The 16091-nt window shown below is 42.8% G+C and overlaps 1 protein-coding gene across 7 annotated transcripts in view; it reads left to right on the top strand.

The window, feature by feature from the left end:
• ARHGEF12 (Rho guanine nucleotide exchange factor 12) overlaps positions 1 to 16091 on the top strand; it is a 243186-nt gene that overhangs the window by 167214 nt on the left and 59881 nt on the right. For all 7 annotated transcript variants that reach the window (XM_068240993.1, XM_068240996.1, XM_068240994.1 and 4 more), the window contains 3 exons: positions 7754 to 7900; positions 11701 to 11786; positions 11873 to 11998. In XM_068240993.1, coding sequence (XP_068097094.1) covers positions 7754 to 7900; positions 11701 to 11786; positions 11873 to 11998 — 359 coding nt within the window. The remainder of the gene's footprint in view (positions 1 to 7753; positions 7901 to 11700; positions 11787 to 11872; positions 11999 to 16091) is intronic.

Genomic DNA, 16091 nt, shown 5'->3' on the forward strand with positions numbered 1-16091 from the left:
GGCGGGCCGGGGGAAACCTCCGTGTAATGGAAGGGAAGGGGAGTGCCGCTGGGAGGCGGGACTGTTATTGTGTGTCAGCTCGTGACACATGAGAGGCGTAGGGATGCCGAGGGAGGAGGAATGCCGCTGGGAAACAGGGCTGCTATTGTGTGTCAGCTCGTGACACCTAAGGGGCGGGGTGTTGGTCATTATGTTGGAAAGGGGAATACCCCGTATACTGGGAGAACCGATACCGCTGGGGGGGCGGGGACCATAGAAAAGAGGTCGGGTGCTGTTTATGTATAAGGTAAACGACCTTAGGCTATGTAGGAAAGTGATCTGAAATACACATAGAATCCGTATTAATGCGGACCACTGTGTGAGGTTAAAGTTAAAACTGCCAATAAGCTTCATAGGGGAATTATAGGAAGGACGGGAGGAGAGGGAACGGACTGGATGACGGAAGGAGGGTACCTTCCGGAGGCAGGGGCATGGGCATATGGCAAATCGTGTCAAGCCAGATGCAAGTGCTCCATATTAACAACGGGGCTGTGGCTGAAGATGAACAGTCATAAATGAGCGGAAAGGGGTATAGCAACTATAGCGTTGTGTCCCTTGTTGATGCGGTCCGCTGACAGAAGAGGAAAACTTGTTGGGATAGAGAGCAATATAATTCATGGAGAAGGAGTTCCGGGGGGGGGGGGGGGGGGGGGACCAGGACTGCTGTGAGAGTAAGGAGGGGTGGACCTTGTCAAATTAAAGAAATGTGTAAAAAATGTGTAAAAAACACCATCAGGCAGCCTCCAAACAGGGTGCCATGAATGGAAGTACTTTAGATGGCAATAGAAATCAATTGAACTCAATTAAAAATCCTTAAAAACAGTTGGTAATAGGATGAAAACAGACATAAGAACATACACTATAAAAGCAGCTATTCAACGTTAATATATAAAAAGTATTAATGTAAAAAATGAATGATCAGTACACGTCTGCATGATGTCTGCTCTTGCCCTCATGGATACGTATATAAACCCTTACAAGCTTATAATGGACTGGTCCTGTGTAAATGGACAGATGGGACCCCATGAGTGCGTATATATGCATGTGTAAGCCCTCACATACAACATGTTCATAACTTGCAGATCAGCACTTGTATGCATCTGCACTGTGCAGATCAGAACGGACAAACCTTAATGCAGGGTGAACCCATCTGGAATGTGTGTCGGCAACTGGGCTGTTGGGAACAATGGAGGTTTGAGAAAGGGGGGGGGAGACCTGGTGTGTGAACAGAAGAGCTTAAGTAAAATGTGCTGTTTCTACTTCCTCATTGAGGCCTGTAGGCGACAGAGAATTGGTCTTGAAAATCCAGTACGCTTCTCTTTCACATAACTTCCGAAACCTTATGCCCTCTGGGAGTTCTGCCGATATTGCTTCTAGTCCCACCACAGAAAGACTAGCCGTGGATTGGCTGTGTTTTTCATAGAAGTGTCTAGGTACACTGTGACCTTGCAGGCCATCTTCTATTCCTCTCCGGTGTTCTCCAAAACACTCTCTCAATGGGCGTGTGGTCCGGCCCACATAAGGTTTGGAACATCCACAGGATAATAGATATATGACAAAGGTGGTAGAGCATGTGATATACTGCTTGATCTGGATCGTTGTATTTCCAAGCTCCACAGTCTTACAGCGATTTTTGAGAAACTTGCAGCATTTGCAGCGGGATTTGCCACATGTGAAATTTCCTGTGATCTTGGATGATTCAGCATGTGTACTCTCTCTGTTTATCCCAACATTGCTTCTAGCTATTTGGTTTTTCAAGGAACGGGCTTTCCTGAAGATCGTCCGAGGGGGATCCTGGAGACACTTAGCTAATATGGGATCTCTAAGGAGGAGGGACCAGTTGGATTTAATAATATTATATATCTGCCCAGATTTATTGTTGTAAGTGGTTACGAATTGTGGTCCCTTGATCTTGGAGGAACCTATTTTTGCTTTTGTTTTTGTATTATTGAGTGCTCCTATATTTTCATATTCTTTTCTTGCTACTGTAACTTTGGTTATCTCATGCCCCTTGTCTGTGAACTTTCTTGTCAAATAGTCTGCTTGCATATTATAATCTTTGGTGGTTGTGCAGTTCCGTCGTAGGCGACAAAACTGACTACGGGGCACATTGCTGATCCATCTTGGATGATGGCAACTCTCTTTGTGCAAAAAGGAATTGCCGGAGGTGGGTTTAAAGTGAGTACGTGTTTGTATGCCTCCATGTGTATCATGCATGAGCTCTAGATCTAATAGTATTAGAGGCAGAGGATCAGCAGGGCTGCCAGGCAACTGGTATTGATTAAAAGAAAATAAATATGGTAGCCTCCGTATACCTCTTACTTCAGTTCCCCTTTAAGTGGTTAAATGGGATTCGAGATGAAAAACTAACTATAACAAGTGACTTGGCTATATATCTTTGCAGCTAGATTTGCTGTGTAAACTATCTAAACTTTAGATAAGATATATAGACCAGTTACTTGTTATAGTTAGTTTTTCATCTCGAATCCCATTTAACCACTTAAAGGGGAACTGAAGTAAGAGGTATACGGAGGCTACCATATTTATTTTCTGTTAATCAATACCAGTTGCCTGGCAGCCCTGCTGATCCTCTGCCTCTAATACTATTAGCCATAGCCCCTGAACAAGCATACAGCAGATCAGGTGTTTCAGACTTTAAAGTCAGATCTGACAAGACTAGCTGCATGCTTGTTTCTGGTGTTATTCAGATACTACTGCAGAGAAATAGACCAGCAGGGCTGCCAGGCAACTGGTATGGATTAAAAGGAAATAAATATGGCAGCCTCCGTATACCTCTTACATCAGTTCCCCTTTAAGTGGTTAAAGGGGATTCGAGATGAAAAACTAACTATAACAAATGACTTGGCTATATATCTTATCTAAAATTTAGATAGTTTACACAGCAAATCTAGCTGCAAACAGCTTCAGTAGTTTATGGTTATTTATTTATTTGTGATACAATGAGTGCAGCCATGTTCTGTTTGTCACAGGCTGAGGGCTAGAGATGCTATCAGCTTGCCTGTGTGTAATGTGACAAATTCAGTCTACTCTCCTCCTCACTCCTTCCCTCTGCCTCTGAAATCTCTGGCTAGTAACCTCCTCCTCCTCCTGCCAAGACTGAGCTCCCATAAGCCCTTGCGACAGTGCAAAGGTGCTCTAAAAAAAAGCTGTGGGCGAGGCTTGTTTAGTTTGTAGGGAATTTTAGAGTATTAAAACAAAACAAAAAAAGTATTTGGCTTGAGGAATGACCTGTAAACTAAAGGAAAGGAACACAATGAGTAAAACAATGAGTAAAAGTTTATCTCGGATCCACTTTAAAAATGGAAACGCTGCAGAAAAGCAACGCTCACACAGCCAGTGGAAATTGGCCCTAGATGATCAAAAGCATGCAGCTTGTGATAGAGAAAGTTCTCTCACGGGATTCATGACTGCCCAACCCTCCATCCAGCACTGTCCAGGTCCAGATCGTCTTGTCCAAACACTGAGGCCATTGTTCTTCTCTTTACCCATCCAGCTTCGTCATGCATGCTCAGTCATCCCTCCGCCCCCTTTCGTATCGATAGAACTAAGCCCTGATCTGTCTTGCAAGGGATAAAGTCCTAATCCTTGCGTCTAGCAGTAATTGTGGACACGCCTTTATTTTCAGATAGGTATCAACGACTCACTACACAAGAACAAATAGTTATAATTAGATGGGTGATATAAAAAGCAGCTATATGCCTCTTTGTAATGGTGCTATAAAAGAAAGCCTGCATACTTGAAAGCACCTGCTTGACCGCAAGCTGCAAATCTATTCCAAATGTCATAATTCTTATTTACCTTTTTACATTTTTTCTTCCATATGCGTTAGTCACTATAATACATAAAACATGTCATAGTAAATAAAAATGAATTAGAACAATCTAGAGAGGAGAATAAATTGAATTTCATACCTTTGGCTGCAATCCATATATATATATATATAGCTGCTTCATAACATAAATCACATGTACTGCTTGAAGTTCTTGTACAGTAGATAAACTTTGTAAAGCATCTGTGACTTTATTATTCTTTACTATCATTGAATTATAAAGCACCGAAATAGTCAGTGGCACCGTACAGAGTAAGAAACAAACATGGGGTGTAGAATAATAATAGACAATAGTATACAGTATACACAGAATATAGACATAAAAGACATTATAGTAATTTAAGTGATGAATGTAACATGATAAACAAAATGTACAGCAACCTCCAAGACAAAAGGGTGAGAGAACCTTATTTGCTTTAGTAGCCCCATTTTGGTTTGGTTGGTATGTTTAAGGGGTTTGTTTGGAAGGGAGGGGCAGGAGCTATTGCCTTCTCTTCTCCTGGATTTAGCAAAAGTTCGGAGGTTGGTTAGCACACCATTTTTGCTATTCCGTTATTTGTTGTTCAATGTATGTCCGCTTCAGGATCCCCTTCATCAGAAAGTGCAGACATACAATTGTCAATTTGATGTCACAAGCACTGAAGAATAAATAATTGAATTGCAAAAATTGTGTGCTAACCAACCTCTGAATTTTTGCTTGTTGATGTTGGATGTTGCTTCACACCCAGGTTATGCACCCAACCTGAGGGTAAGGTTTGCCACCCACAAAACCCTCTACATCGCCTGCATTTATGGTGATGACCAAATGGTAAAATTACAAGACTATCTCACAATTGCACAGCTTTTCTTTTCAAGTCCCCTAGTTAAAGGATCACTATCTCGAAAAATTGAAAAATATATATTACTTGCATATAAAATATACAATTATCCCAAAATAAAATGCACTGTAAATTTTCCCTATGTTGCTGTCGCTTGCGGTAAGTAGTAAAAAGCTGACAGATTTTGGACTAGTCCATCTCCTCATGGAAGTTTCTTAGTATTAACTTTATTTTTTATAAAAACACTCCCTGGAAAGGATCTGCACAATTAGATTCCCTGCTTGTTTACACATCATTTTGGCAGTTTAACTGAGTAACTGCAATTCAGTAACTGCTTTTGTAAATAAAGAGGTGACTGAGAGTCCCCTATGTGGAGATGGACTAATTCAAAACCTGACAGATCTGTTTGGTTTTCACTACTTACTGTAAGTGACATAGGGAAAAAGTACTTTATAGTGCATTTTATTCTGCAGATGTGTACATTTTAATGTATGTATTTTACATTTTTGCCATTTTTTTTTGCAATAGATATCCTTTAAATAATTTCCACCGTAAACTTGATGGACATATGTCTTTCCAACCTGGCAGTTCTATCTTGGCAAGCACCTCTGCCTCAACCTGCCTATTGAATAATTGAGGAACGTCAACCCATTGATGATATACCGTATATACTCGCATATAAGCCGACCCGCATATAAGCCGACCCCCCAACTTTTCCCTGAAAAAACAGGGAAAAATGATTGACCCCCATATAAGCCGGGGGTAGGAAATGCTGGATTGGTGCAGCCCCCCAGTGTGTCCCAGTATAGCTAGTATAGTGCCCAGTATAGGTAGGTAGTGTCCAGTATAGCTAGTAAAGTGCCCAGTATTGCCAGTATAGTGCCCAGTATAGCCAGTATAGCGCCCAGTATGGGTAGGTAGTGCCTCAGTTTAGCTAGTATAGTGCCCAGTTTAGCTAGTATAGTGCCCCAGTATGGCTAGTAAAGTGCCCAGTTTAGTTAGTATAGTGCCAAGTTTAGCCAGTATAGTGCCCAGTTTAGCTAGTATAGTGCCCAGTTTAGCCAGTATAGTGCCCAGTTTAGCCAGTATAGTGCCCAGTTTAGCTAGTATAGTGCCCAGTTTAGCTAGTAAAGTGCCCAGTTTAGCCAGTATAGTGCCCAGTTTAGCTAGTAAAGTGCCCAGTTTAGCCAGTATAGTGCCCAGTTTAGCTAGTATAGTGCCCAGTTTAGCCAGTATAGTGCCCAGTTTAGCCAGTATAGTGCCCAGTTTAGCTAGTATAGTGCCCAGTTTAGCTAGTATAGTGCCCAGTTTAGCCAGTATAGTGCCCAGTTTAGCCAGTATAGTGCCCAGTTTAGCTAGTATAGTGCCCAGTTTAGCCAGTATAGTGCCCAGTTTAGCTAGTATAGTGCCCAGTTTAGCCAGTATAGTGCCCAGTTTAGCCAGTATAGTGCCCAGTTTAGTGCCCAGCATAGGTAGGTAGTGCTCCGCCCCCCCGCTGCTGCTATTACCTGTTTAGGAAGCGGCCGCTTCCTAATCCGCGTTCCTCTTCTTAAGTGTCTTCTCAGAGTATCACAGCAGCGCGCCCGGCGCTGCTGCTGTGACGATGTAGAGTGCAGGAAAGAGCGCGGCTCCCTATAGCGGCGATCTGTATCGCCGTTGCCAAGGGAACCGCTCTTTCCTGCCCCCTGCATCGTCACAGCAGCAGCGCCGGGCGCGCTGCTGTGATACTCTGAGAAGACACTTAAGAAGTGGAACGCGGATTAGGAAGCGGCCGCTGCCTAAACAGGTATTAGCAGCGGCGGCCGGGGGGGAGCGGGGAGGGGGGAGCGGGGCGCGGACCACCCACCCACCCACCCACCCACCACTAGACCACCAGGGAAGACTCGCATACAAGCCGACCCCCCAACTTTTGACCCCCATTTTGGGGGTCAAAAATTCGGCTTGTATGCGAGTATATACGGTACTCACTTCCTGTAACTGTACCCCATACATACTGTACTCTCTGTATTGACAACACTGAGAAATGCAATAGACTGCTACATAGACTTTGAGTTCTGGTACACAGTTTGTAAAAATGCATTTTTCTGAATAAATGCATATTGCAATGACCTTTGCTAACATGTTTCCCTGAAAATAAGACTGTGTCTTATACTAATCTTCTCTCCAAAGCATGTGCTAGGGCTTATTTTCAGGGAATGTTATTTTTTGGGGGAAACACGATAAGGAAGAACACATGGCTATTGGGAAAATTCAACAGTATTATTTGTGCAGAATATGTGAATCTCACTTTACATTTGCGGATAAAAGACAAATGATGCAGTACAATGTCAGTCACTGTACTGTTTGCTGAAGTTCTGATTTCTACTCCCAGAATCACACTTTGATCTAACTCTGATCTAACCAGTAAGTGGAAGACATCCACATGCTTGAGATTCCTGCCACTGCTGTCTTGTCTGAGCCACAAGCTGTGCAGAAGAGAGAGAGACAGGACAGCTAGCATATGCAGCTAAAGAAACCGCACAAGCACACATCTTTCTCCATACTATCTCTGCTGAGCCTACGGTAGCAAAGTGGTGTTGGCAGAAACTCCCTCCACGCAGTCTCCTTCTTCCTCACACCGAAACTCTTTCTCACACCCTTCCACCATCCTGCAGCAAATAACACAGATAACAGCAGTCAGCACATCTCGCTCACCAGGGGGCTTGCAGAGGGGAGGGGAGAGAGTGACAGAAATACTGGTGGATTGAAGGGACGGAGGCAGCCGAGGCTGACATTGTCCAGGGATGAGTCCAGTCAGTGCTTCCCTGGCTGCCTCTTCATACTGCACCGCTGTGTCCCCGCCTCTTCTCCTCTCTGCTGCTAGGTCTTATTTTTGGGGGAGGGCTTATATTTCTAGCATGCTCAAAATATAAGCTAGGGTTTACTTTCGGGAGAGGTCTTAATTTAGGGGAAACACGGTATATGTGACAAGGTTACATTTTTGATAAATTATGCTTAGTTGACTTCTCATGTGAAATAATGTTTTGCATCTTCTGTTACATTACAGAGCTGTTCTACACTGAGAGAGCGCATGTCCAAACGCTTAATGTTCTAAATCAAGTCTTCCACCAGCGGGTGAAGAGAGAAAACCTTTTAACACCTGCTGAAACAAAGAGTGTCTTTTCCAATCTAGAAGAGATCTTTCAACTCCATGGTGAGTCATACAGGCAATTATATAAACACATGGATTTCATAAGAAATGGCATTTACAGCTGGGATTTACAAATTCTAGTAAACAGTGTTGAATGGTTGGGTAGTATTAGTAAAAATTACCATGCTATAAGCCTATGGATGCCAATGCTGGCACATAGCACACAATAAAAAGTCTTTATTCTACGTATAGTTTCATAATCCGCTTCAATATCCTATGTCTGGCCAATAAATCTATATACACAGGTCCTACCTGACCTACATCTCTTATCTGGTCAGCACATATACACCTGGCCGCCCACTTCGCTCCTCCTAAGCAGCTCGCACTACCATATGCAAATGCAGGACTTCACTACAGCTGCCCACATCCTGTGGAACTTTCTCCCACTGCTTAGTCCCACTTTTATATTTCTAGCGTGAGTGCAAACTAGGTGCAACTTGCAGCTGAATTAGTTTGGCCCAACTCCAAGCTGCAGGAAGAAACCTAAAACATTGAATCAAGGAGATTTTAAACGTACCAGTGGCTTCCCCCAACCCGTGCAGGCTATGGGCTCCATCGTTGTCCCCTCCTGGGCACTTCCAGTGTATTGCCCAGTCATGGCCAGTCATGCATCACTGCGCGTGGCCCTGCACAGGCACATGCAAGTTCTACTGGCAGCGACTGATGTATAACGGAGGAGACATTGGAGGAGGGTGATGGAGCCCACGTCCAGCATGCAGCTGTAGGAAGCCCCAGGTAAATATTAAGCTGCTAGATGAAATGTCTTGGGTAGACTCTAAATTTGCAAGCCGTGATTTCTTGCAACTCATTGGCCATTTTTTGTGTTTACATTTCTGCCATGATAGATTCCACCAGTTCTGTGAAGCTTTACAGGTTATTGCTCACCTGTAGTAAAGAATCATCAAACTAATATTTGAATGTGCTGTAATTAGTTCTGAATATGACTGATACATTTCCATGCCCTCCTGTCATTGTGCCCCCAGTATGAACTGTGACTGTTGTTGCCACACTGCTGCTCCGTTACACCAAACCCTGTCTGATACTACCAAATTCCTTACCAAATCCCAGTTCAGGCCTACAGAGATATGAGGGGCCTTTTTGATCTGCTGGTGAGCCAAGTGGCTGCTTCTGGCCCATGTTATGCACACACTTTTCACTGCAGTGTCGTTGGTTGTTCAGCTGTCAGACAGCCTCTCTGCCACATGAATGTCATCTAAAGTCTTGTACACAAATTACTCTGCTGAAGCGGCCAGTCAGGGCTGCTTCTGCTTAAAATCTATCATGTGCACAACGGGTCCCGATCTCTGTTGCTGCTTTAGCCAACAATTATGGCTGAGAGCATTGTTCTCCCCACTCACCCACCCACGCTGTGCACTCTGTTGTGTGCTGCTCCGATGGCCCTCCTACTCCCTACATAGCAACAGAATTGCACAGCTATTGCCCCATATCTGAGGGCTGAGTCACGATCCATCCCTTGTGACAGTCCTCTCCTCATACGTAAAGTTGAAGAGAAATCGAGAGCCCAATATGGTGTAGTATGTCAAAATTGATTGGATAAATGAAACAGTGAGATGGTAATACTCACAAACACGGGTTACCACCTAGGTAACCACTCATTAGGCAGGTGAGGAGATTAGACCTGTCCTCACTCAGGATTAAGAAGTCGCTCTCTGTAGATAGGAGGAAAGGGGGTAGATCACCCCTCCACCTGGGGTGGACTCAAATATATTGGTAGGTGAACAGAGGCGCCAGAAGGATAAAAGTACATAAAATTTTTAAAAAATTGCTGGGAGGAAGTGGTGGACTCGCCTTCGTTAAAGCAGACACCAAGGACTGTAAATGTATAGATATACACATTTATTGAAAATACCCCAAAGATGCAACGCGTTTCGCGGGCACAGCCCACTTCTTCAGGCAATAAGCAGGGGATAAACAACAGCAATTCAGTTATAGCAAGCAGAGCACCTCTGTCTAAACAGAGCACAGAGGTGCTCTGCTTGCTATAACTGAATTGCTGTTGTTTATCCCCTGCTTATTGCCTGAAGAAGTGGGCTGTGCCCGCGAAACGCATTGCATCTTTGGGGTATTTTCAATAAATGTGTATATCTATACATTTACAGTCCTTGGTGTCTGCTTTAACGGAGGCGAGTCCACCACTTCCTCCCAGCAATTTTTTAAAAATTTTATGTACTTTTATCCTTCTGGCGCCTCTGTTCACCTACCAATATACTCTCCTCATACGTGTGTACAAAGCTTAAAGAGAATCTGTACTCTAATATTCTTACACTAAAAAGCATACCATTCTATTCCTTATTTTCTCCTGTGCCCCTCTGTGCTGTTTCTGCCACTCTCTGCTGCAATCCTGGCTTGTAATTAACAGTTTTAGGCAGTGTTTACAAACAAACTAACCAGCTTGTAATAGGCTCACATAAACAGAGTGTGTGAGTCATACAGAGTGTGCAGGGGGCCTGCAGAGGGTGTGTATTGCTTCTATCCAATCATAAGCAGCCCTGCATATTCCACACATTCAAGCCTTAGCCCGACAGACACGACAAAGGAAAGGAGATACGATTTATTACAGAGACAGTGCAATTAGGAAAGGCTGCAGTAAGCCAGAGCACATTAGAACAGGCATAGGAACTTATAGGATAGAAGAACTGAACATTTTGTTACAGAGTCTCTTTAAGCCCCTTCTAGCTAAGGCAAACTCTCTTGGAGTTTGTAAGAGGCTGTGGACACTGGGTGACTTCTTTAACTGTCAATAATTGATTTGTAGCTAGGCATCAGATGAAAAAAAAATGGCTAAACCTACCCAGGAAACATTACAGCGAACCTGAAAGAAGGAATAGAAATGATTAATGAGATGGTAATTTTTCTGACTTGCATGCAAATTGTGTGAGAAACAGATGTTTGTGCTGTCCTTTTTGATGGAAAATTACAGAGTAGTCTCATGAGGGAAAAACAGAGAATGTCAGGGTACTCTGGTGATTTAGTAAAACTATAAACAATAAAAGGTATAACCACTTTTTTTGCTAAATGTAAAATACTTTTTAAACTAAATTGATGAATGTTTACCTAAAAGTAGTATGTCTTGTATAATGTAATATGTCAGCTATTTTAAGTTATCCTCGAGGCACAAGGGTCGAATGCAGGCCTCCTTGGCATTTTATGTGGCCTCTAAGTGCTTTAAATGTGCATGATTGGAAGCAGTAAAAGAACAAGAGTGCACTGCCATCCCATCTAGAGAATCACCGTGTCACTGGTTGAAATTGTCAGTTTGAGCCGTTGCAGCAATAACCCATGGGACCCTTGCTTGGGTACACATTCCCCCATTTGGCTTGTAAAACACACACACGCCTACACACCTTTCTCCCTGGTACCCACTCCACACATAGCAGAGAAGCACAAGCGGAGCAGTGCAATATTTAACTGCTCCAGCGCTGCATCGTGTTTCTTCTGTTCTTCTCAGCAGCTGCACGCTCTGTACTTCCATACTTCCAGATCATTTGAATGGCATTCAGAGCCAGGGGTATGCAGCATAGAGCATGTGTTTGACAGGAAGATTAGAGGAGACCCAAAGCAGCATTGGAGCAGGTAAATATTAAACTGCAGAAGAGGGAGGAGCAGATTTCCAGGTCCTCCCACAGTCACTATAGTGAAGCCACTTCATTTGAGACTGTTCAATAAATGTTTAATCTTAATAAACAATTTGGCCCATGACTTAGACTGTTTTATATTTTGGCATCTTATGTGATTGACTTTAAAACCCTTACTATATGTGTTTCATTTCTCTTTTCTTCCAGCGGGACTAAAGGAGCAGATGAAAGCTGTCAGAAAACGCTATGAAAATTTAGTCATCAAGCAGATTGGTGATGATGTTCTAGAATGGGTAATCTCTTTGAATGCCAATCATCTAATTCCTATATATGAGTATATTGATCTTCATTGTCTTACAGTGTGCCTTTTTCTCTGCAGTTCTGTGGACCAGAGGAAGAAAGACTAAAGCAAGCAGTTGCCACTTTTTGTAGTAATCAGCCATTTGCCTTGGAGATGATAAAATCCCGCCAGAAGAAAGACCCCAAATTCTTAACGTTTGTTCAGGTATTCGGTCTGTCTTCAGTTTTTATTGTAACACCCAGGTCTGAAGTCTGAGTTTATGCTGCTGCATATTCAACTGCTAACGAGACAACTGCATTATGTCTGCTTCTGTGCAGAAACCTGGCTATTAGTGTTGGTGATCGAATTCGGGATCTTGAATTCAGAAACCTGAATTATTCTGAATACCGCACTTCAGCACCCAAGCTAGTGGACAGGGTCACGGGGTTGCTGTCCACGTTGCACTAAAAAGAACTCTGATGCTTCATCCTTCCGAAGGCCAGGTTTTTACTTTTACTGCAACTAGACCAAGTATGTTGGGGCTTCCCTTCCATGAGCAGCAGCACCCCCTCCCATTCAATGTGCAGCCCCCTCTTCCATGTGCAGCATCCATGTATGCAGCCCTTCTCTTTCATGTACAGCTCTTTTGAGCATCAACTTCCTTTTTTCACATGTTGCTCACCATTTGCAGCTTTCTCTTTCATATGTGGCAACCCCTATTTCATATTCAGGTGCCCCCTTGGGCTGTAGCCGCCCACAGCCAGGACCTTTTGTGGCCTTTCCAAAAATCCAGCCCTGCACCTTCCAAGCCAGAAGGTGGAAGCAACAGAGTCTTGTGAGCCACAAGTAAATGAACTCCCTGTGACTTTGTCCACTGCTTCAGGTGCTGAAATACGGTGATCAGCATAATTTGTGTCTCCGAATGCAAGTTCCCAAATTCAAACACCAACACTGCAGGTTATGAGAGTGCCGGGACAACAAAAAGGGGTGTGTAAGTGGCTTGGTTGGACTTTTGAACTTTTGGAGTTTAACCACCCCAGTGAAACTCTCCAGGTGCGACTGTATGCAGTTCTCTCTGGACCACGAAGCACAGGTTCTACCAAATGTCACATCTGAAACCTTCAAGCAATTTGCATTGTTCAAATGTATATGAAAAAAAATGTGTAAGGCAATATAGTAAGGTAAATTCCCAGCCAGACAACATAGCCAGAATCTCTGCCCCTACTGCTCTCCCTATATAAAGGCAGGTAAGGGCTGAACAGACTGTGGAGCTTGGAAAACACAAGAAACAAACAAGATCTTCATTATGATTTATATACAGTAAGACTATAACCACTCACAATTGTCTGCACCAGCTGTGTCTTTACCCTGAGGCTTAGTTCTCCACCGGTATTAATGTAATGGCATCTTTATGGAGTGCATAAGCTGCTGGAGACCCTGAAAGGATGTTGCTGGGACTAATGTGAGGTGCATAGTAATGTTTTCACAAAGCAAGCCGCCTATACATTTTGTATTGGTGGGGGGTGATAGAGAAGATGGACTTTTTTGATATTGCCCTCTCTTTGTCATTTCTTTCAGCAAAGTCATATTCGTCTAGTTTCACATTGGGGTATTGCATTGCATTAGCTGTGACTGAATACTGCAGTGGCTGTATAGTGTAATGGTTAAGGCACCAGTATTACTTAAAGAGACACTGAATTCTCTTAAAAGTCCTTTTTTTATCCCAAAATATTGTTTAATATATTAGCCCTAACTAAACCGCCGCATTCCCGCCGCTGTACACTATCTAAATCCCCTCTAACTCGCCCCCTAACTTTTGAAATTACGCACACCCCACTTTGCAGTTAGTTAGTTGGTTTTTTTTAATGTTTGGAACCATGTATGATTTTCGTTCCGCTTCTCAGGGGTACACCACTTTGTATTGGTCTTTCACGTGGAATTCCAATAAAATTGATTCACGTTTGTGGCAGTAATATGACAAAATGGGGAAAACTTCAAGTGGGCCGAATACTTTTGCAAACCACTGTAGTTGGAGTGCAACTTGGCCTTAGGTCAAAAGGGGAAATGGCCTAAGGTAGAGCATATACTTGTCAGAAAAAGTGAGTTTTGAGGGAGCGTTTAACCTCCCTGGCGGTTAATTTTTTTTTTCCTAATTGAAAAAATCCTTTTTTTTTTAAATTTTTTTTTTGTTTCATGTAAAGCTACCAGAGTGGTAGCTACATGAAACACCACTAGAGGGCGCATGTGGCCCTCTAGTCCGATCGTCGCCGGCATCTATAGCAAACAGGGGAACGCGTATATAACGCGTTCCCCTGTTTGGCTTCTCCTGTCGCCATGGCGACGATCGGGATGACGTCATGGACGTCAGCCGACGTCCTGACGTCAGGCACACCCGATCCAGCCCATAGCGCTGCCCGGAACTCATTGATCCGGGCAGCGCAGGGCTCTGGCGGGGGGGCCCTCTTCAGCCGCTGCGTGCGGCCGATCGCCGCAGAGCGGCGGCGATCAAGCTATGCGCGAGGCTAGCAAAGTGCTGGCTGCGCGCACAGCAATTTACAGCACACAAATCGCCCCACCAGGGGCTGAGATCTCCCCCTGCGCGGCATAGCCCGAGCTCAGCTCGGGCTTACCGCCAGGGAGGTTAAGGATATCAAAGGTTGGAGAGTGACGAATGTGTTGAGGAGGGGTGAAGCATGTGTGAAATCTTGTATACATGAATGCGAGGTGGTAATTCTAAAGAAGGGCAAAATGTCATGCAGATCTGAGATTGAGATTGGTTTGGTATCTGGAAACTAGTTAGATCTACAGGAGAGAGAGAGACTGTGTAGAGCTTTGTTAGGGTTAAGAGTTTGAACTGGATACTCTGGTTAAAGGACCACTATGACAAAAATCATAAAATGTAAAATACATGTAAACACGTTCAAATAAGATTCTCCTATGAAGAGATGGACTAGGCAAAAACCTGTCGGTTCTGTCTGATTTCTATTACCTACTGTAAGTGACAGCAACATAGGAGAAAGGTAAATTATGGCTTATTTTAAATGGTAAAAAGAACTCTTGCGCCTGAGTTTTCAATAAACTAGAATTTAATATGATGTGGATCTGTGCAAAACAGCTAGATACTTTCATCATATTAAATTCTAGTTTATTGAAAACTCAGGCGCAAGAGTTCTTTTTACCATTTGCCTTACTCTCTATATGGGCTTAGGAACACCAGTCCATATTCTCTATGCTGCCTTAAACATTTATTTTATTCTACATCACCAGCGCTGCGATCACGATTTGATATGGCTTATTTTACTCTGGAAAAAAAATGTACTTCTTATTTGTATGTGCTTACATATATTTTACATTTTTTCACGATAGTGGTCCTTTAATTGTTAGCCAACGAAGAGCTTGACAGAGAGAAGCAGCAGAGCAAGAAGAAAGATTCATATCAGTGAACCCAAGGTTTAGTTAAAGTAGCACTATGGGCATCATATTAAAAGCAATTCCAGGGCTTACCACACTGATTTATTAAAGAAATGCTGTAACGGTTAAACAAAAAGTCCATATTGTTTGAGTCACGCACCTGTAACTAAACTTGCAGCCAGCTAGACTTGGGTCAGATCACCTGATCTGTGTAATAGCTCGGAGTTCTCAAAGTATTACAATCAGACGATAAGCACAACATGCAAATCCAAGCAAGTAGCATTTCTAAATCAGAATATAAAGATGGCAGCCTTCATATCTTTCTCTTTACAAGTGTCCATCAAGATTGATTGATTAATTGATTGATTGTGTTTGTGTCCCTGCCTGCCTTGTTCAGAAGTCAGAAATGTTCAATATTGTGATGAATTCTTGGACCATTCATTTACAGGAATTGATCTTATGGAGTATGTTGTTACTAATCGCTTCATATAGGTCTGTTTTTTCTCTTTTTAGTGAATAATTCTGTTCTTATAAACCACTTCTACTTCTCATTACTTTTTTTTTCTACTTTTTTACCCCTTGAGATTCTTGATCATTGTGGGGTTTCGGCTGTATCACTATTGCTTCAGCAATAACATTTTATCACTTATGCCATCAAAGTGGTACATATATATATATATATATATATATATATATATATATTTTTTTTTTACGACTATCTAGGCTTTCTTCCAGTAATATTCAGGTTTTTTTTCTTCTCAGAATTGTTTAACTTTGCATGCATTTTATCAGGGGAAATAAAGTGTAAATGCAAAAATTACATATTTTTTTCACGTTTCACCCTACCTAATAAAATAATACTTTTGCTGTCTTGCCATGGAAACCGCTTATATGATCATCGGTATCT

This window comes from Hyperolius riggenbachi, chromosome 6 (genome assembly GCF_040937935.1).
Source record: "Hyperolius riggenbachi isolate aHypRig1 chromosome 6, aHypRig1.pri, whole genome shotgun sequence".
Classification (NCBI taxonomy): Eukaryota; Metazoa; Chordata; class Amphibia; order Anura; family Hyperoliidae; genus Hyperolius; species Hyperolius riggenbachi.